General features: G+C 42.9%; 2 protein-coding genes across 2 annotated transcripts in view; both read right to left on the reverse strand.

Moving 5' to 3' along the window:
• Nucleotides 1-720: 720 nt before the first annotated feature.
• has3 (hyaluronan synthase 3) lies at nt 721-17,109 on the reverse strand. Its single transcript, XM_079681165.1, is given in 6 exon segments — nt 721-3,237; nt 3,239-4,140; nt 4,889-4,990; nt 5,774-6,321; nt 6,413-6,506; nt 15,574-17,109. Coding segments are annotated over 5 exon segments (1,668 nt in total). The 5' UTR covers nt 15,574-17,109; the 3' UTR covers nt 721-3,215.
• A 2,078-nt stretch (nt 17,110-19,187) lies between these two features.
• tango6 (transport and golgi organization 6 homolog) overlaps nt 19,188-22,411 on the reverse strand; it is a 39,594-nt gene continuing 36,370 nt past the window's right edge. The window contains exon 19 of the mRNA XM_079680482.1: nt 19,188-20,564. Within this exon, the coding sequence (XP_079536608.1) occupies nt 20,388-20,564 (177 nt within the window). The 3' untranslated portion in view covers nt 19,188-20,387. The remainder of the gene's footprint in view (nt 20,565-22,411) is intronic.

Consider the following 22,411-nt stretch of genomic DNA (forward strand, 5'->3'; position numbering starts at 1 on the left):
CAACTTAATGTGTTGCTTAAAATAATACTTCCGCATACAGTATGTGACACTGTGAGTGTTGCACTGCCAGATACGGCTCGAGACGCTGACACAGATAAGGAAATATGATATATTATGATATTATATGATCGATGAGGTGATTGTTGATGTGATATGTATGATAAGACACGTCGGCGTCTTTCCTGCATACGGAAGTTTAAACTGCATTTCTTTTATTCTGTAATATGACTTGATAACTTTAGATTCCCTACACTGAGCTCTGATTGGTCAGCAGGCAGTGCTTTCACTGAGTTGATCTGGAACCAAACCTCCGGAGCAGGTTAGGTGTTCAGCATAAGTTACCATGGAGATCTACCCGGTAAGAAGTGAACCAGCGTCGTAGGACAGAAAACTCAGAGTTAACCCTGAAGTTACCTCGCTAACTGCAAATCCTGCTTCATAGTCCAGGACACTGATTTGCCTGTCTAACCTGGAATTAAAAGTATTTTTGTTGTACAATACTTTTTGTCCTGCATTTGGGTCCACCCTGCTCTGCTCACAACCTTGACAGTCTGCTGAGCCCCTCCTCCCCTCTCAGAGAGTGAGACGCTGTGGTTGCTCTGCAGGCTCCCTGGTGTCTCTGTAGGAGGAACTCATGTTCTCCCTTAAAGTACAGGCTTCAGTTCCTTAGCAACAAAGACAGAAACTCAATTGAACTGAACAAATGTGACCAGCTGCAACTACACCCCAAACTCTTTTATGACACTAGGCAGATTGTAACAAAATAACATTGATTACTACTATTGGTTGTGTGTAAATTATCATGTCTGAGTGTTTCAGGCTGTTAATGTTTACACATTGATTCCTGAAAATGTATTTATCTTTTCATGTAAACTTACAATACAGTGAACAAAATAGCAATAGGGAGAATTTCAATGCAGTCATTTTTAAATCATAGAGACATTCTCTATTTGATATAAATGGGAGGATTGTGTCTAAAAAAGGAACATGAATGACTTGAAAATGTCAGTATGCTGTGATGGCCTGAGACAGAAGAGACTAGGCCTCTTGCATAGCTGGTTAACGTCAGAACCAGCTAATAAACAGTTTCCTGCTAATCTGTGTTCTTTTTTAACTTTCAAGTTTAAATTTAGACATCCCGCCCAAAATAGAATCAATATGAACACAACTTAAAGGGGACCTATCATGCAAAATGCACTTTTGTACGTCTTTTATACATGAATATGTGTCCCCGGTGTGTCAGGGAATTCACCAAGTGTCAGAAAACACAACCCTCTCTCTATTCACCCATACCCTAATCTCTAAAAACGGGGCTGCAATGGAGCTGATTATTATTTGAATGTTTCTGACGTCAGAAAAGGGGTGCTCCGCCTATATGGGCAACTCTCCACCTATCAGGGGAATGGGGGGTTGGGCCACGGCCACGGCCGCTCGAAAGCGCTGGAGACCCTGTAGTACATATGCCAGGCCTGTAAGTGGCGCTGTAGTCTGCCACAAAAGCAGATTCAGCCCTTGCAAATACAGGGCTGGAAAAGAGCAAATAGAGCGAAATGAGGCATGGCTAAAATGCATGATCTGTTTGGTATTTTGAAAAAAATACTTCACAGACATGTTTTATATAGGTATGGCCCTACAATATATTATTCAAATATAGCATGATAGGTCCACTTTAAATGGCGCAAGAGGAAATGTCCACAGCCCAAAGCAAAAATGCATTCCTCAGGGAGGATAATGGTTCACCCACTTGACAAAATGTTTGAGCGTTTAGCTTTTGAAACACAGGCTACATTTCACCGAATATGATCTGAAATCATGTCGAATTTTGTAATGTTGGAAGCAATAAACAGATTAAGAGCAAAGCTGTCGAGTCACTTCAGGAGAAATCTCGTTGGTCTTCGGTCTTTAAACTGTTGATGGAATGAATAAACAAATCTAAACATGTATAAATTCAAGAGAACAGGTTCCTGTAGTAAAATATTTGGCTCATTTGGCACCTTTACAAATATATAAAAATGACCATATAAAACATCTCTGAGTGACTGGGTGACTGATTTGTGGTGGAAAAGGGGTAATAAAGTTGGAGGCTGTCACTGCTGGAGGCCCAGGATGGTAGTAAAGGCATTTTTGACAGGCCGGGTGAAAAAAAGGAACAATCCAACAAGTACTGTAAAGCATTACTTTTGCTGCTGAGAATAGGATTGAAAAAGATTCATATTTTAAAAGACATCACCTCATGGCCAGTATGGAGGAGAATGATTACAGAAAGCAACACATCTAAAGTACAAATGGCATATGATGAGTTTTGAACAAAGATTCACTTGTAAAAATACTATCTTTATGGTGAGAAGAGGCCAGATTTTCACATGGCTTTTGATAAACTACAAACCATCCGTGTCCAGTGTTCACAAACAATGAATATACCATATGAATATACTCAGCTGTAGCTGGCCTTCATGCACAAATTGTGTGGAAGGCTGTGTGTGTTTCCTCGGAGGAATGATTTACTCCAGCCCCTCTGCATTCTCCTGTCTCGTTAGGGTTCTTCATTTCATATTTCTATTTCAAGTTGACACAGAGCAAATTTTCATCCATCATGTATAATCCCTTCTTAGTCTGTAGGTATTGGTAACATACATTTGCTTTGTGTTCAGTCCGAACACTTATCAGACTGAGGTCCTCTTTGTTTGTAATAGAAGTGCTGGGACTTGAGAGAATTGCTTTGCTGTTTTACTTATAATTGTTTGTTCTTGAGGCTCAGCTCCTTCACATTTTCATAACAGCTCATCACTTTCATAATGACATGAATAACTGAAACACCAGCAAGTAAGACCTTTATATCTCTTAGTCTCATTTAGTCCCGTGTGCTGCTATATATTCATTAAAACACTTTACTGCACCCTTCTGTCACAGTTACAGCTAACCAGTACCCATGAAATACCGTATTTTCTTCTGAGCATGGCATTATTACTTCTTTGAACACTTTATAAACCAATCAGTTCTGTTTGGTTTGGTTTTTCAATTTGAAGCACCATTGAGCATCTGAGTCTCATACAGCTGGGGTGGATTCCTGCTGCTTGGATTTCAGATTCATACCTCTTAGCACTCGTCATAAAGATGTAAGTGTGGTTCACAGCTCACCTCTGGAGCAGTTCACAGTGTCAGAGACATTGCTACAGTCATACTGCAGTACAACTCTGTGTATGTGTTTAGCATGTTTATGCCTCAGCGTATGGCAGGCTGCTCCTCCCTCTTGTTACATCGCTTGGCTACGATGGCCAAGTAGAGCACCAGCAGAATGATCCAGTAGCAGGCGTAGAGTATCGTCCCCGCTATCAACAAGACCTTTTCTGTCTCACTAAACGGCTCCTGTGTTTCACAGTAGATTGTATACATCACACCTCCGAGCAGTACAATAGCCCACACTGTGACAGGCACAGCGCCGATGAAGTTGACTACGATCTTCCTGCGGCCTGAAGTGCCCCATCCAGCCTTATTGATGGTGAGCAGAGCAAATATTTTGGCAGGAAGCAAGCTGGACATGTAGAGCAGAGAGTAGAGTGACATGAAGATCATGACCAGGTTGCCACGAAGGAAACAGGCATAGGTGGCCTTCACCATCCCAACCAGTTGGACCGTCAATAGAAAGAGCAGAATGTTCCACAGCCTCCCACGATAGAAGAGATGGATGACTGTGGCAACCAGGAAAAAGGGGAAGAAGCCGGTAACCACAGACTCATAGGTCATCCAGAGGCTGTGCTTGTGGAACCACAGGGCATTGTAGAGCCACTCACGGAAGTAAGACTTGCTCCATCGAGTCTGCTGGTTAAGCCAACGCAGATACTGGGTTGGAGTCTCAGTCTGGCACTGCGATCGCGCAGTAAATTTAGTCTTGTAGCCGAGGCTGAGAACCCGATTGGTGAGGTGGCGGTCGTCCCCGAAGCTGCACTTGGAGCCCAGGAAGGTCTGATGGTACCAGGGCTCCAGGAAGCGCTGGAGCAAAGAGTTCCTATACATCCCCAGAGGGCCGCTGATACACTGGACGCAGCCAAAGTAGGACTGGCAGGCCCGCTCGATGTTGAAGGCCATCCAGTAGCGCACGCTACTGAGGAATGAGATCCACGAGTCATACTTGTTTAGGATCTGGAGGATGGAAAAAGCGGAGAGAAATCAGTCAGAACAAGTTTATCGAGGAAAGATAATTGTACATTCAGGGGGGTCGCCAGGCCTCAGATGATTTGAGGCCAAGCATCATATTTAGACTTTTTTAAATTTATTTATTTATTTTTTACATATAATTGTAAAGCAATACATGATTGTCACTAAAAGCCTTGTCTCTACATTACAATAAAATATAAAAAATAATTGATTAATTAATTTGAATAACAATTCAAGTTAGTAGCTAAAGGCATAAAAACACAGAAATGTATAATTCTTTCTTTAATAGAAATGTTTCTTCTGCCCATAAAGTGTCCAAACCAGGCTTTTCTGGATAAGCGCATTTTTAAAACATAGTCATTGTCCATGCCGGTTTCAGTTGGATTATTTGTCACAGTTGCTCCGATCAGATCAGAACACCCCCCTGTGTGTGTGTGTGTGTGTGTATATGTGTGTGTGTGTGTGTGTGTGTGTGTGTGTGTGTGTGTGTGTGTGTGTGTGTGTGTGTGTGTGTGTGTGTGTGTGTGTGTGTGTGTGTGTGTGTGTGTGTGTGTGTGTGTGGGGGGGGGGGGGGGGGGGGGGGCGCAACTTCCAACAGGAGTCATTTGGGGGGGCTCTTGGGAAAAAAGGCTGTGAACCACTGCTTTAGAGGGTCTAAGTTGACTTGTAGACTAAACATCCTGGGGCTTAAATATACTTTTACATTTGTATTATGTTTACAATTGAAAGGTACCTGTACGTCTCCACCAACTCCTCCCACCATTGGATCGTCCTCAAGGATCTTCAGCATTTCAATGGTACATGCTGGGTCCAGAACGGTGTCCGAGTCAGACACCTGAAACAGGATACAATAAACACAGAGGGTGCAATCATTCTGAGAATCACACAGACCTAAACATATGCATCCTTTGGCCAAAGGCTGCAGGTGTTTCAGAGCACTGAGTAGTATTTATGCTCAAAATCATGAGTGAAATGAGAGGCTGCTGACAGAGATCCCAGCTGGGTAATTCTAACCACAAGGAACTGGGTCAGCTGTGGACATGACCTTTGACCCAAAGCAAGGGCACAAGAGGGCATGCAACAGCTGGCTGTGTTGTTCATTAGGATTGGAGGGCAAATAGGTTAAACACAATAAGTCAAATGTTTTTAGTTGTCTCGGGTTGCTGTTGTATTATAAACGGGTTTAAGGTGAGTCGCAGAAGTTTCAAATATAGTTCTACTTCCTCTTTGATTTAAGATTGTTATTCGCCTTAACATGTAGTTTAAGGTTATTTTGTCTGTGGAGACTCAAGAAAACAGAAAGGCAATGTAAGGAAACGAAAGAATCATTCTGTTTAAGCACACTGCAGTGTTTCTACAGTAACAGTTTTGCTTCAAACACAATGCTTACATTTTGCAAATAATGTCCAGGTTTAAGTCAAAATGTATTCAAAGGAATGGTGATATCTGTTTACACCAGCTAGGAAGCAAGGCCGATATAAATACCAACAATAAGCATGAGCACATTTTTTATTCTGCAATCGATGTGGCAAAGGGGCCACATCAATCACATTACGGTCCAATCCTTTTATGTATACTTTGATTGTACATGCATACGTTTTCTGTGTGTGGCCCTTACCTGCACATAATCCACACTGTCCCCCAGTGCTTTAAAGGCTGTGTACATCACCTCTCTTTTGCCCCCCCACTCCTGCATGATGCAGGAGTACCGGCAGCCTCTGACCAGCCGGGCCACCCGTGCAGCCTCCTCCATGTGCACCGTGCTCCTTCCTCCGTCTCCCACTCCTCCTCCCCCCCCATCACTGTGGTAGTTTCCCTTCCACACCATACTGCCAGCTTGGTCAGCCCCACCCATCACCTCCTGGAAAATGTCAATCATGTAGCGGTCTTCTGGCCGGTTCCCGTCCACCACTAGCACCACCTTCAGGCCAGGGAAGGAGATCCGGCGGATGCTGCGCAGGCACTTCCTCAAGTAGTCCGGGTCCTCCTGGAAGGCAGCGATGCAGAGGGCAACGGAGCGACGGAGGTGCTGCGGCCGGGCGGGGGTCCTCATCTGCCGGTGCTCTAGGAAGGCAAAGAGGCTCTGGAGGAAGAGATGGAGGGAGAGGAAGGCACCATAGAGGCCGAAAGAGAGGTGGTGCTGCTCAGTGTGGATGAACTGGTAGCCTGAAATACAAATAAAAGACAAGTTAGATTTGCATGAGCATCCTTTGTTGTGATTCTCATGTACATGTGTCTCTGTATTACTGTCACTCACCTGTGACATAGGCCAGCAGGATGGTGAAGAGGACCACCGCAGCAAAGAGGGTGGTGACCACGATGTTCAGCGCATTCCTGCAGCGAGAGGGCATCTGGGGGAGAGGAGAGGTTGAGGACAGGGTTCGAGTTATAGTCTGAGCTTTAGGGGGGTCTTTAAAACTAACGTGCGTGTATCCATGCAAACACACATACACACAGTATAAATAATACTCATTACATTGACACATGCATTATTTGTAATTAAATAATGGTTGTTGGTAATGAATTAGCGACCCCCACAGATGTATGATTTCACTGCTTTCATAGGAGCTCAGACCCCTCCTTATGGGAGCTCAGCTTCCATTGGCTCCCACATAACTCGAACCCTGGTTGAGGAGGTGGGGGGGCCACAACAGATGTGAAGGTTAGGATCATGCAATGTGAGGACACATTTTCAGGTTTTGTGGAGTGAAGATGAGGGGGGAATACAGTGAGAGAGGAAGAATAAGAGGATGGTCAAAGAGAGGGTGAAGTGAAGGAGGAGAACACGAGCCAGGCCGGGAAAGAGAGAAATAAAATTGGGCCTGTGTAAACTGTTTGAATCACAGCAGCGATTAAAACAACCTCACTTATTGAATGGATTTTCTCTGTATTCTTTGAAGTGAGCATGTTTAAAGTACATGAAAGCGTGAGCATAAACAGGTCTGTTGTGAGGTGAGACTCAGAGTCTTACTGAAGGTTCTGACAGAGAGAGCTTGTAACTCATTTGTTGACCTAAGTGTCATTCCTGTTTCCTGTGTGTTCTGTGAAACCTTTCATTGGCCGGCTGCAGTCAGTGACATCATGGAAACATGGTGGCAGAAGAACATGAAACATATACTACCTGCCCAGTGTGCAGTCATTACAGCTACAGTACTATTCTTACTATTCCACTCTTTCTATTACAGGGACTAGTTATTTACAACTTTTAACAACAGAAGAAGCTAGTTGTTAGTGTTAATCCAAAGTAAAAACTCATATGTACCCTATGCTTATTAAGTAAGTACCCAAAACCTTAAACAACAACAACAACAACAACAACAACAACACACATTCTGGTACTTCAAGTGTCCTGGTCCAGTGAATAATAGCTGATTAATAATGTACTAACAAATGTATTCATCCGTCTTCACCCAGCCGTCCAGTTTGTTGCTAAATAATAGTCAAACTTGAATAAATAGTTAAAAAATACCTATACATTTTTAAGTTTGGCGCTCCCTCTCTCCCTCTCTCTGGGTTGATAATTCTAATTAAAGGCCAGTCAGGGTTTGGCCAATGCTTGGTCAAAACTTTGGAGGAACAATTCTTCCCTTTCATTCATGAAATTACCTCCTGCAGCGCACACCCCCTCCTCCCCGTCCACCCTCCCCCCCTCAGACAGCCTGATATTAATGGAGTTACATTCAGCTCTGAGACGCTGGCACACACACAGTTTTCCTCCTCTGAGGTTCATGTATAGATTTACATCCTGGCTCTGATCACAGGTTCTTCACAGATCTACATTCTGAACAGAGATCCAGGGAAACACTCTGTGTGACACGCAGGTTCTGACAGTGGAATGTAGTCCTCTCTGTTAGCATGTATGATCCTGCTGACTCAGAGTTCTGTTTCTATTGCCATTGTTGTTCATGTTAATTTTTTCAGAATTATTCTGGAGAAGAATGTCAGATCAAACGCTGACCACAAATCCATCACATAAAAATAGAAGATAAACCTGCATGTTCAGAATATTCAGTGCAATTTCCTGAAATACAATTAATTAAATTAAAATGTTGTTTTTGTTTGCCAAGCTTTTAACAAATGTGTGCAGTTTCCTTGTGTAGCTCTAACATGGAAATATTGTGTTCAATATTATTATATTGTGAATTGTTTTGTATTTAGATATATTATATTATATTGTAGTTTGTATTGTACTTAAATTGTACATATATATAGAATTGAATATGCTTTGAGCTTCTGCTTGAGGTATGATCTATGGTTATGATCTCAGGCAGCATGCCTTAATGTCCGGGTGCCAGATAACAAGCAGACAGTAACATGGACGGTGTGATGGGCCACAGTATGGTATTAGTCATTAGGACAGTGTGTGTTTGTGGGGGGGCCGGGGGGGTTGTCATTTATAAGATGTCTGAATTCCTTTTCTCTCAACAGCCCAAGGAAGCATATTTCAATGAACGGTAGATCCAAGAGCTTCCAGTATCTCTCTGTTCAGAAAATAAGGATTTTTTCTGTCACAGTGCAGCAGAAGTAACATCACCATCAAGGGGCAAGTACTTCTACTCTAATTTAATTAATCAAACTTTGAAAGATCAAAGGAAAAAATAACTTAGCTAATCACCGTAGGATCTTCGGTAGGAACTCAATCTCCCTGGTTAAACGTGGTCAAAATGGCATCTGACTTATTAGGTCCTCGCAGAACTGGTGATATATAAAAGCTGAAGCTGTCACTCTGTATCCCCCCACATATCCAAAATGATTCTGAAGTGATGCTGGTCAAATTCTCCCACCACATATACATGTGTCTATGTCCAGATCCAGATTGGGGTGCAGATAATTACAAGTCCAAATTAAGATCATTATAAAGAGGATGATAGATGTAATCAAATGTAAAGAAAAGTGTCATCCCAATGCTCCCAGGTTCAAGTATAGTATTCCCATTTCTATCCCAGGAGTTACATTGAAGAAACCCTGCATACTCTGACGCAATGGGCTGGGGGTCCAGGTGAGGAGTCGGGGGTGTGGCTGAGGGACAGTTTGGCTTCAGGACAGGGGCTTTACACAGGGAGGGAGAAGGAGGAAGGGAGGGGAATGGGGAGATATTTCAGGATGGAGCAAGAGAAGGAGTGAGAAGTGTCAGGAAACAGGGCTGCTGTAGACTGTGAGTGCAGGCTTCCCTCAGACCCCCCCCCCCTCCCTCTCCCTGGAACAGTGCTGCTTGGACACAATACATTTGGCATCCTGTGTAACTGTACTGTTGGACACTTTTGGGGGCACATAATATGCATGTATCAATATGCAACCCGTTGCATATTTATTCGGTTTCATCAACAGAGGAGAAAGCATCTGCCTTCAGCGTCTAGCAGCTCTATTTGGCTAACCCTCAGTGAAGGGTTCATCAGCGCAGGTCTTTGCTACAGCTCATTCAGCCTTTTTCATTCTGGTGGAACATATAGTATATGCCATATTTTATACATATCCCTGAAATTCAAGACTAGTTTGTTTTAATATAAAATCTTCTCACACATTCTCTTATGAACCTGTCTTTATGAAGGTAATAAAGTACTAACTTTTAATGTATAAATGTTTAATGTCTCTATGGACGTATGCACCAGAGGGAAGCCAGTTCTGAAGGTGAACAGACTGAGAAGACACGCTCTACATGTTCAGTTTCTATGCATTCACTCGTGCTAGGAAAACTGTGCTAGGAAAACTCTCCTGAAGATGTTGCCACTAGATGGCTCTGTTTTGATGATCTGATCAAATGCTCTTTGCTGAAGAGATGTGTGTACAGTGATGACGGTGATGCAAATGCAACGCAGTTTGTCTTTTATCCATTGGAGAATAACTTTATAACTACAGGCTTTGAAATCAGTTGTTATAAGTCATTAGAATCCTTTACATTTTTTGGGCAATTTATTTTTCTTTTTTTGGACAGTTACAGTAAAGAGGCACACAGGAATTGGAGTGAGAAGACAAGACACCCAGCAAAGATCCAGCTCCAACAACACTGGGTGGTTGTGGTTATGTTTAAATTCGGAGTGTACTCAATGAGACCATCTCTTGGTCCCGTTGATGGGGCTTCAGACTTTAAAGCAAGACTATGTGGCTGTTAGTGAACACTCCCTGTCCACAAGTGGCATTTACAGAATAAAAACACAAATAATTGTCTTTTATTTCCCTTCATTATCTTAGATCATCTGTTTTAAAGATGCATTCATGAGGGTTTATTTGACCACTTTTCAGCAGAACTCAACAAAAAGCTAAAGAAATTGTACATTTGACAGACTTGTGTCTGTGGCAAAATAAATATTTGTTTGTGTCCATTCGAACACGTGTTTCGAGTGTTCACTCTTTCAGCTCTGGTTTGGTCTCCACTTACTGCCTTGGAAAATGTCTTGCTGTTTAGCTCAAACATCCTCCTTACGTTGGGGGGTGTCGTCTGTCTGCTGCTTGCTGTTGGCCAGGTACAATGGGTTCATCAGAGCTCTGCCATTGAAAACAGCTGCTGCTGGTAACAATGTTTATTTTGAGCAGTGAGGCAGGTGGTATAATAGCTAAATAAATACGTATAAAGCATCATTTTAATATGGCCACGAAGCTCAACATGGCTGAGGGAAAGTTGGGTGATAGTTCAGAATCAGAATACCTTTATTCGTCCCACAGAGGGGACATTTACATTTGTTACAGCAAGTAAAGAGCCAAAGATAGTTTAATATGAATTAAGAAGCATGCTTAAAATGTGCAATATAAATAGTTATTGTGAGTTTGTTACCAGGACCTCCCAAATATCTGTCCGACTTCAGAGGGTCAGATTAAGGTGACCTGACTGAGAACGAGGTAAAGGAAACACGATGAAAATGTTTCCTTTACTTTGAATGTACTGACATGTTCCTCTCTGGCTTACAAAAACACAGTAACAGAGACACAAAGTCAAAGTCATTAAGTTGACCTCACAAAAACAAGTCAGTTAGACAGCTCTAAAGTTTGCTAACATGAGCTAACATTAGCCACTGAAGCGGCTGGTCTTCCCAGAACAAGTCCCTGAGTGTTCAAATCAGTGAGTGTGAATACATCCTTACCACTGTAGAAGGATGAATATCTTTGTTTCTTCAAAAATAACTAATGCTAGTCTTTGCTTTAATGCCTCATATTATTATGATACCCATCAACTGAATATTATCACCTATTCTTCTGTTTGTCTGGATCAGAGTGTGGGGTAGCTACTTTATAGACCACACCTGAGGTCCCAGCAGGCTTTGTGTGAAAGTCAACCAGAGCAGGCAGGTCCAGTACTGATGCCATGGAAAATCCAAAAGCCGTCAAACAGGCGCTCTGAGTGTTCCTGTTTCCTAACAGTCACTGTCTGCCTCCACAGAGGGGGAAGCAGCATGCCAGGAGGCAGCACACACACACACCAATACCGCATATCATTTAAATACATATATAGACACACTTAACCCATAACTGAGTCCTTTTACACCTTCCAGGGGAAATGAAAGCAGAAACGAGCAGCAGTTCAGTTCCAGAATTTCTTTAGTTCTGTTCAAGTGATTAGTTGCCTCACATTTATTTGCTAACTTACACGTGCCCACACACACACACACACACACACACACACACACACACACACACACACACACACACACACACACACACACACACACACACACACACACACACACACACACACACACACACACACACACACACACACACACACACACACACACACACACACACACACACACACACACACACACACACACACACACACACACACACAAACCCCGCAAACAAGAACACACTCAAGTCTTTGTGCTTCATTTTCCTACTGAGCTTAATTTTGCTCATTTCAATTTTTATAAAACGTTCCATTCACTTTCATCATAATTGATCTCACTTTTGAGTATTTTCATTGGGTCTCCTTACCTGAACCTTTACACCGACCTGCCAAACCTCAAGTATTACTTCCAAACCTCTTCTGGATCATTGTATAAACTACATTATTACATTACATTGCATTTAGCTGACGCTTTTATCCAAAGCGACTTACAATAAGTGCATTCGACCAAGAAGAAGAAGTTCCTAATACTAAAGCCACATTTACATGTTTAACTCACATGTGAGGACATGTCCTATCTGTCTTTCTTTGTGGGGGAATTAACATCTTATGAACAAAGTCTCTCAGAAAGCATATTATTAAAACCCTTACCTTCCTGATCCAGTGGACCCTCCGTCTTTGGTCTCCCCCCAGATCTCCGTCCGTTGAGCCGGGACGTCCAGCCCTCTACTCTCCTCAGCACAGCGCTCCCTTGTTCCTCACCCCTCCTTCCACTCGCTCACACTACATCTTTATTCCAGCTTGCTTGCTTAATTCAGGAGATCCCACATCCAAAAATACAGCATGCAGCTTTAACCTCCACCCTCCACCACCTCCCTGAGCCGGCCCCTCGCCGCCTGCTCCTCCTCCTCCTCCTCCTCCCTCTATCTCCCTGGACTGTCCCCGGGCATGGAGCCCCCCAGCTGAGATGTGATCAGAGGTGCTCCAGCAGCAGCTGATGCTGGTGTGTTCCTGCGTCTGTCTGACAGGTGGGGGCTACAGCTGGTGGAGTCTCTGCTCTCAAGATTTCCATCATGAGCACGGGGCCAAAGTGATGGTGAAGCTGAAGGTGAAGAACCCGGGCCAAAATGGGGACACCGATCCTGGCTTCGTAAGATTTCTTCCTTGCCCCCTGCAACAAATCCTCCCCAGCCCCCCCCCACCCCTCCCCCGCTGCTCTGCAGTAAGTCGTCTCTGTCCCCTGTTTGCAGCAGAGCTGGATCCTTCACCCCTCTCACACTGTCCTGCCGGCTGGCTGATCAGCACTGCTGAGCCTCTCCTCCACAGCTCCCCTCTGTCTCCTCTCACCCCCTCCCTCCCTGGATACCCCAGCTAGCTCCCTATCTCTCTGCAATGCAGCCAGCAGCCTCCAACAAGCCGGGGGACTGTTTGACCGGAGCCCCCTCTCCTCTCCACCTCTGAAAGCATCCTTTATGGGCTTATTTATCTATCCCTCCCCCCCTCGCCCTCCCTCTGCGGTGTGAGGCTGAGTTGCTGACGTCCTGCAGGCTGCACAAACTGCAGTACGCCTCCGACAATCACTACATGACCAACAAAACCTCTCAGACACATTTCAATAATATTAGAATAGATAGAACCTAAACACACTCTCAAAGGTGAGCCAGTCCCCAGCTTCAGAGCCTCTCTCACTCCTTCTCTCTCACTCCTTCTCGCTCACTCCTTCTCTCTCACTCCTTCTCACTCACTCCTTCTCTCTCACTCCTTCTCTCTCACTCCTTCTCGCTCACTCCTTCTCTCTCACTCCTTCTCTCTCACTCCTTCTTGCTCACTCCTTCTCTCTCAATCCTTCTCGCTCACTCCTTCTCTCTCACTCCTTCGCTCTCACTCCTTCTCTCTCACTCCTTATCTCTCTCTCATTCTCTCTCACTCCTTCTCTCTCACTCCTTCTCGCTCACTCCTTCTTGCTCACTCCTTCTCTCTCACTCCTTCTCTCTCACTCCTTGCTGTAGTAGAGCCTCATGGCTTCAGCACTGCCTTCTGTCTCTCACTTGGAAAACGAACTGAAGGTGAACATATTACATATTACTTTTGGTAACCAAGAGTAAACTTATCGAAATGTAACTAATTTTTTTAAATGTCAAATAATGGAATAGGGAGGGTTTATCCTGGATCACAGTCTGAGCAAGGTGACCCAAATGATCACTACCTTCTTTCTTCCAGTGTCATCACATTTTCTCCTTACACTATTTTGGGGAAATAGAGACATTGCCTATAATACAAATATGGTGTCTAACCTAAGCTAACAAATGACATGATCAGAGTTTTTGTCCGGTTTAGTAGTAGCCTACTCTATGGAAATGTTAATGAGTACAACTGTCTTAGCTTAAATGAAATGGTTAGTTTAAACCACTGTGAATATGTGTCTGTTGTTTTCCATTATAAGAAAGGAGGCAAAAGCTGCAGTTAGTTCAAAGCAAAGCCACTCCTTTTTTATCTCTGTATTCTAATGTTGGGGTGTGTGGGGGGCAGATTCTCGTCATCTGCTCACTGGGGTCCCACAGGGGTCTGTCCTTGGTCCCCTCCTCTTCTCTCTGTACACAAACTCTCATTCACTCTCATGGCTTCTCCTGCCACAGCTACGCAGACGATACACAACTGATTGTGTCTGTCCCCCGGTCTGGAACCCAGGTGGTCGCACCCATCTCTGCTTGTCTGCCTGAAAGCTCTCAGTGGATGTTTGCTCACCACCTGAAGCTCAACCTAAACAAGACTGAACTGCTCTTCATCCCAGATAAGGACTCTCCCATCCATGACCTGTCAATCAAAATTGGCACCTCCGTTGACCCTGGACAACTAGCTGAACGTCACTGCTAACATTGTTGCCACATCCCGATCCTGCAGATAAAACCTCTACAACATCAGGAGGATACGTCTCCTACTGTCCCCTACTGTCCCCTACTGTCCCAGGAGGCAACGCAGGTCCTGGTCCAGGATCCGGTCATCTCACACCTTGACTACTCAACTCCCTCCTGGTCTACCTGCAAACGCCATCAGACCGTTACAGCTGATTCAGAATGCTGCAGCCAGACTGGTCTTCAACCCCCCCCCCAGTTCTCCCACACCAGTTCTCCCACACTACACCTCTCCTCCGCTCCCTCCGCTGGCTGCTAGTGGATGCAAGAATCTGCTTCAAGACACTGGTACTGGCCCACCGAGCTGTGAAGGGAACAGCCTTATATTAACAGCCTTGGGATACATCCAGGCCTTGGTTAAACCATACACTCCAGCACGTGCACTACGCTTGGCGTCAGCCAATCGGCTGCTACTACATCTCTGTGAGTGGAACCCAGGTACCACTCAACAACACGCCTGTTTTTTATCCTGGCTCCTAAATGGTGGAAGAGCTCCCCATTGACATCAGGACAGCAGAAACTCTGCATATCAAAGCAAAATGAAAACCCTTCTATTTCGACTGTAACTTGGCAATTAAATGATTGCTGGAAAATACATTTTAAAAATAAATATTAGGCACTTTTTGAGTAAATGTTGTCCTTGTAACTAATTCACCAGCACTTATGATTGAAGTGAATATACAGTATCTGCACTTTCCTTGTTGTTTGGGGTTTGAATCTTTATGGTAATGAACTTATTGTAAGTCGCTTTGGACAAAAGCGTCAGCTAAATGATATGTAATGTAATGTCTGACCTGTTCTCAGCTGGCTTCACTTCCTAAACCAGGGGTAGCTGCTTGGTTTATACAGTATATTTAATTTAATTTATATTTTATTTTTGCTGTTAATTGCAGAAAATAAGGTGAAAACCTCCTAATTAAATACAATGTCAGCTCATATTCAACAAACCTTTGTCCATCCCGGAGGCCACAGACACCCTCTTGACCTTCACAGTAATTATTATTCTGCAGGCACAGTGGGTGGAGCTTGAATTGCTGAAAGGCAAAAATGCTGTGTTAGTACCTTCTTTCCTTCTCTAGGGACTTTAACATGGCTTTTAATTACTGCTCTCTTTTGGCTGTCAGCACAGAAAATAATCATGTAAAAAACATTGGAGGACATCTGTTCTGCGCTTCAAAGTGAGCTCAGTTTGTTTGATGGTCTGGCTCTGTATAACACGGCACAATCCAAAAAACAATTCTTCATTGTGAATAAACCAAGCCATATACAGTAAAGAAGGAGTGAACGTTTTTGTTGTGGTTGTTGCTGACAAAAACTTATTCAGGGACCTGGTTGGTATTCTGTGTGGATTCCTCAAAACACAAGTCACTCAGGAGTCAAGAACAACAAAGGCAAAATGACAAAGACAGAACCAATCCTCTGAGGATCATTGGGGACTAACGGAACAACGTTTCAAAGAATTACAACTATACAGCCAAGATGTCGTTCTCCATAGCATCTAGTGGGACCTGGACCAAAATAGCGGTACAGTGCCTCACTCCCCAAAAATGAGGCCAGCAAACTAGGAAATGTTGGACAACAGCCAAATAGTGTGAGCAACCCATTTAGTATTAAATTACATCACTTTGAAAATAACTGTAAAAACTCACAAACATTTTTTTCAATTGTGTCTTAACACACTTGTGTCCATATTAAAATTGAATAGAGTTTTTTTGGAATCACCCCTCATCAAAACTGAATATTTAGCGACCCCTTGAAAATGTGGTTTCAGTGTTAGTGATGGAAAACTACAGTGCAGAAAGATGTTCCCAAGTTTATCTAAAGCCAATACGATTCCGTTTGAAATACTCCTGGAAGATATCCTGTTCACTTGTCTGTGTGAAATCCACCTTTATCTTACACTCACTCCAATTAGGAAAACGAAGGGAATGTTATACCTGAAGGTACTTAAACTGTCCTACGTTTGTTTCTGTGATAATCTTTTTTAATATATCAACCCAGTCTCGAGCTCATTTACTTGATCAAACAGACCCATAATATAATAAATTTTTAGAGGTAAAAACCTTGCTGCAGGTTATTTTTGGTGACTGACAGAAAATACATAAGCCCCAGAGTAAACACAAGTGTGATGTGAGAGCCAGACTGTGGTGGAGGCCTGAATCTGCCACTGTGATGAAGAGCCTGTGTTTCTGCTCCGCCTGCCACAGTGATACCTTGACTCCGCATTTGGGGAAATATTCCTGGGCTGCAAACAAAGCTAACTCTGCTTCAGTTTGCAGGTTGTATGTTCACACAGGGGGACACAAAGAAGGTCATGCCTCTTACACTGTTAACCTATTGCCCAATGAATTTAACAAAAGAAGGAATGTCTCATTCTCTTTCAGCCGACTCTGTTCAAACTCTGCCCGACCCCAGTGCCTTCGTTTGTCTTCTTCTAGTTCACGGATAGTCCAGCTGCAGTCCAGTCCCCACTTCAGGCCATTGTTCTTATGAGCTAAAAAAGAAATCATTTTGATCAGAGACAACCTTATGATGGCTGCACCAGTTTTCCGCAGGATCATTTGAGCTTTATTATTTGTTGAGGCTAAATTAGTCCTGTTAACTACAGCAGTATGACCCCAAATAGATTTGGCTGTGATTTAATTGCAATAAACGTATATCAAACAGGTGTCAAAATAACTGCCTACGCTGCGTTCAGACCGGACGCGATGCGATGTTTGGGGGCGGCGCGATTACATGTAAAGTCAATGCAGAGACGCGATCAGAAGCGAATTCGCTCCGATGGCGTGCATGAAGCGGTGTTAATCACGCGATTGAGGCGATTGAAGGGGGCCGCGTCAAACGCGAGAGTTCAATTTTTTCAACTCGAGTGTCAAATTCACGTGACGCGTTCTCGCGGAAGCCAATCCGAGGTGAGGATCTCAGCCTGCCGTTACTGACGTTCAACCAGAAAACATCAGCCATTAGCTGTTAGCAGTTAGCACACAGAGAACACAGCTCCTCATATCTGTTCATAAACTGTACAGAAGTTAAACAAGTACAAACCACAGACTGTCTGTGTCATGGAGAATACAGTCGCTGGTTTATTTATGTCCTTAGGCCGTTGTTATGAGTGTGGAGTGAGCATATACAACGTTAGCTTAGCCTGGTCGACCCAATCTCCATTCAGAAAACAAGCATTTTAAAAGGTTTTTCGCCTACCGTCTTGTCTGCAGACTTGTCAAGCATTAATTCATGGTTTTTACTAACCGGTATCAGTATGTTGTTACTTCGGCATCATTTAGAAACGTGTATTACAATTTAATCACGGTAAAATATGTTCATTTTGTTGTAGTTGTAGCTCCAGAGCCAGCGCGTCTTGTTTGAATGATGCGAGTAAACAGAGCTGGCAGCCGCAGTGAAACTCGAGCGATTAGAGCGAAGCGAATATTCGCATCACGTCCGGTGTGAACGGACAATGACTAGAGCGATGCGATAGGAGCGATTAGAGCGAAGCGAATATTCACATCGCGTCCGGTGTGAGCGCAGCATAATGGTGATGATTATTCAATCTGAAAGTTTTCATTTTTTTGTTAAATCTTGGATACATTTTCCTTTGAATCAAAATTATACTAATGATCAAATCCCAGAAAAGGGCACTTCCTTATGAACATGTGGTATTCATTAAAGGTGGGGTAGGTAAGTTAGAGAAACCGGCTCGAGATACACTTTTTGTTATATTCCGTGGAATGCTCTTAACATCCCGATAGCAATGACTATCTGAAGTGCTTTGACAAAAAATCCATACAAAAATGTCATCTGTGGAAGCCGTAGTACTGTAAAAAGCACAACCAATCATCTGAGCCGGCCCGGCTAAAATAACTGGATGGCCTACCTGCCTGTCAGCCTTCCATCTGTGCACAAACTTATCTCGTGCCCTCATTGGTCATGTGCGCGTTCGTGTGAGTTGGAGGAGGGGCTCTGTAAGGAAGTCTGAAGGAAGAGGCAGATTTTTTCCGGCTGTGTATTTTCAAATTCTTGCGCACTCTAGCCGGTTTCTCCAAAATTGCCTACCCCACCTTTAAAAGGTCCCCTATCATATTGTTGTTCATCAATATATCACAGGTCTCAGATATATACAGAACCTGTCTCTGATTGGCTGAAACACCAAACAGATCATTGCAGCATTACCCATAATCCCCTCTGTTTCGGCCCTATTTCCAAAGTGCTGATTCTCTGTCTGTTACTTTAGATGAAAATAAGGAGAGATATTTGGTTAAAAAGAACACAATGGAGCTCTAGAGGAGATTCAGGTGATAAGGGGGGGGGGGGGGGGGGGTTACCTTGGTTGGTGATTGGCTAATGGTTACACAAGCCAAAACATCGTTATGAAATCATAAAGTGGCCAAAATCTGATCAGCTCATTTTCAGACAGGTTTTTATAAGGGCTGTCAGTCGAATAAAATATTTAAAGGCGATTAATCGCAAATCAATCACACATTTTTAATCCGTTCTAAATGTTCCTTAGAGGGATATTTTTCAAGTTTTGAATACTCTTATCAACATATGAGTGGACAAATATGCTTTATGCAAATGTTTTTTTATTATAATTTGATCAATGACAAATATTCTCATGAATATTAAACACAACAACCTCTGAACATTACAAATATCTGCCTCAATTCAACCTGGAACCTCTCTCATACAATACAATAATACAATACAAAGTGTGTGTGTGTGTGTGTGTGTGTGTGTGTGTGTGTGTGTGTGTGTGTGTGTGTGTGTGTGTGTGTGTGTGTGTGTGTGTGTGTGTGTGTGTGTGTGTCAGCTTGTATATGGTATTTTAAACTCGATGCGCTCTGAAACTACGGGGCGAACGAGGACAAAAAATACACATGCGTTAATCGCATTAAAATAATTAGTGGAGTTAATTTTTTGTTATTAACGTGTTAACTTGAAAGCCCTAGTTTTTATATAAATGGATCAGGACAAAAAGAGAGAGAATCTTTGTTCTTGAAACTTTCAGAGTCTCTTTACACAGAGGGGACACATGGTGATGTATAAAAGACATGAAAAAGTGGATTTTGCATAATAGGTCCCCTTTAAGGTGAAAAGATATATGTATTACAAGCTTGTCTTGCAAAGAGTTTGTAAAATATCACTTGACACAAACTAACCTCACAATAGGAACTGTCTACGATCAAAAGGGGTACCTCATTGATTTCATATTGCAGAAAAAAGGGGCTCACTGGCATTTCTCATAACGCACCATCAGGTTGGACTGGGTAAATCTCCTCCAGAAATTCATAAAATAATACACTGCAAATAATATACACAAGGTCTTTGGTAAATCCATCAGAGGGATTCTGATTGGTGATTAATTAATGAACACCTTGCTGCACATTATCACTTACTTTTGTCATTGACAACAATGATAATGGCTTCACGATTTTCTTCTTGACATGCGATTATTAATAAGGTGTTAAGCAGATAGATAGCGACAATATTCATATGTTAAACAGTATGTTACCAATTTTGTATACTCTATAATAAAAATGAAGTACAATATGTTTTTAAAACTTTATTTAAGAAGTAACCTATTCTAATAGAACACGGTAAATGGTAAAGGGTGACTTTTTTCTTAAGGAAGGACTTGGCCTGCTGGTGCAGTTACTGGGAGGCAGAACTGCTGCTGCCTATAAGCAGAGAATATACAAATAAAGTCCTCTATACCTCCAAACAATGGATGCACTATGAGGTTCAGCAGAAATACCATTTGAGTTCTATGGCAGGACAACAATCTTCTTCTCCAGCTTCTGCTCAGGGAAGATGAACCTCCTCATCACGTCATCGAGCTCCTCCAGAGCCAGCTGAGCGTGGAGCACAGCAACGTCATCCGGGTCGGAGCGCACCACCCACTTCAGAGCCCGGTACAGGTCCAACAGAATATCACTGAGAACCTATAGCAGTCAGAGAGACGGACAGAGGTTCACTGCTCTGCTCATTACACAGTGGAGGCGTTACACAAGTGTGGACACTAACTTGGTGTATATCATTAGAATTAATGAGCAAAAACTTCTACAAAAAGACCCAAGTTGTATGTAACCACATAACTGTTCAAAGTGTTTTGAGTACAAAGCAAGCAAAAGGAAACTTGGAAATGAACTGTCAAGGTGTAAAAACAACAAAAACTTCAAAGCACAAATAAATCTGCAGCTTGGCAAAGAGAAATTGCATTGAACATCCAACTGTTATTTAACTCATTCAAGGCTTTTGTTGCCATATTTAAACTTAAAAAAGAGTAAATACATGAAGACTTTTCCCTTAAATCCTTAAAAGGAAAAAGAGAAAAGGAATGAATAACTGATGGTGATTGAGGCTGTGTTCAAATGTTCATGCTGTGTGTGCGTGCGGCGAAACGATGCGAGCGGCATAGCATTGTAATACACACTTATATTTGACTTGACAGAAAGAAAATTTAAAAAAAATTAATCGGACACTATTCTGTTCAAATGGTTGATTTTCATCAAGCAGCAAAATACCTAGCTCCCCAGGTATAATGTCTCATAATGGGTCATAAACTACAACTCAGACAGAGCAAGAAACTCAAAGATGTCACCTCTAAAATAGTAATACACATGTTATCAGTTCTTAATCCAGAGAATAGTAATAACAGATCAATGTCCAAGTAAACAATGCTTTATTTTCTTCCAATTAAAGAAACCTTTTATTAGATCCTATCCACTTTTCTTTTGTTCAGTGGTGGACTGCACAGTGCATGTTCAGATTGCTTACAGGATAAAAAGATTCAGAGGAGCATGTTAACGGTGTATTATCTTACTGATATCACCATTTCCAATGTTTCAGGTCAAGCACACAGCCACTTGATGTGAGGCAGATACACAATTTATACGTCACAGAGGTTCACACTACAATTTGTAACATCAGAAATGCTTGTAGAAAACCAGACAACAGTCATTTTGGGCATTCTTTCACAGAAGATCTGTTTTGACAGAGTGGAGGGAAAATGCGTCAGTAACAGTGAGAGGTGAGATGCAGAACTGCAGAAGACAGCCCCCCCCCCACACCAGCACCACACCTGACCCCCACCTCTCTCACATGGTGCTGCTCTGGCCCTCTCATCTGTTCTCATGTCACTGTGTGGGTCATTAGCCCTCAACAGCTGCTGCTGCTCTGTAATGACAGGACCTGACCTGGGACCAGCAGCTGCACAGAGCATCAGGAGTCATCAGGAGCCACGTCACATTGGAGCCAGCAGCTCACACACAGCCGTGTTCACTGAGCCCCCACAGGAGGAAGATTTTCCTTTTCTTTCTTCCGTATGTAACCCAAGTGGTCCAAGGATGAGAGACAGCGTGTTTTGTTCCCAGCTGAATTAACAACAAGCTGATTAATAGAGCAATGCATATTTTAATCTGTAGCATGGATGTGTCGACAATGAAAGGATAATGCTAATTTTAATGAATCTTATATCACTAGTTCACACAATAAAAAGAGCCAATATCACAATGAATAGTACCTTGTAGTAATACTTGTGTATCTAAACCTCAAACATCCAACAAATATATATATATATATATATTTTGCTATGAATACATAAACTGGCAGAGGTGCTACCATGTCTAACCTTCAGACTTGCACAGTAATCAGTGAATTCAGAAAGCCTGGCTTGCTGCGTCTATTTTAGGAGGCCGAGGAACTGATGTGATCAGCCCGAGCCAAGGGGACTATCTAAGAACAACACTTCAGCAGACAGGAAACACACTGCACCACGAGAGGAACCAGA

The sequence above is a fragment of the Notothenia rossii genome, assembly GCF_949606895.1.
Source record: "Notothenia rossii genome assembly, chromosome: 5".
Classification (NCBI taxonomy): Eukaryota; Metazoa; Chordata; class Actinopteri; order Perciformes; family Nototheniidae; genus Notothenia; species Notothenia rossii.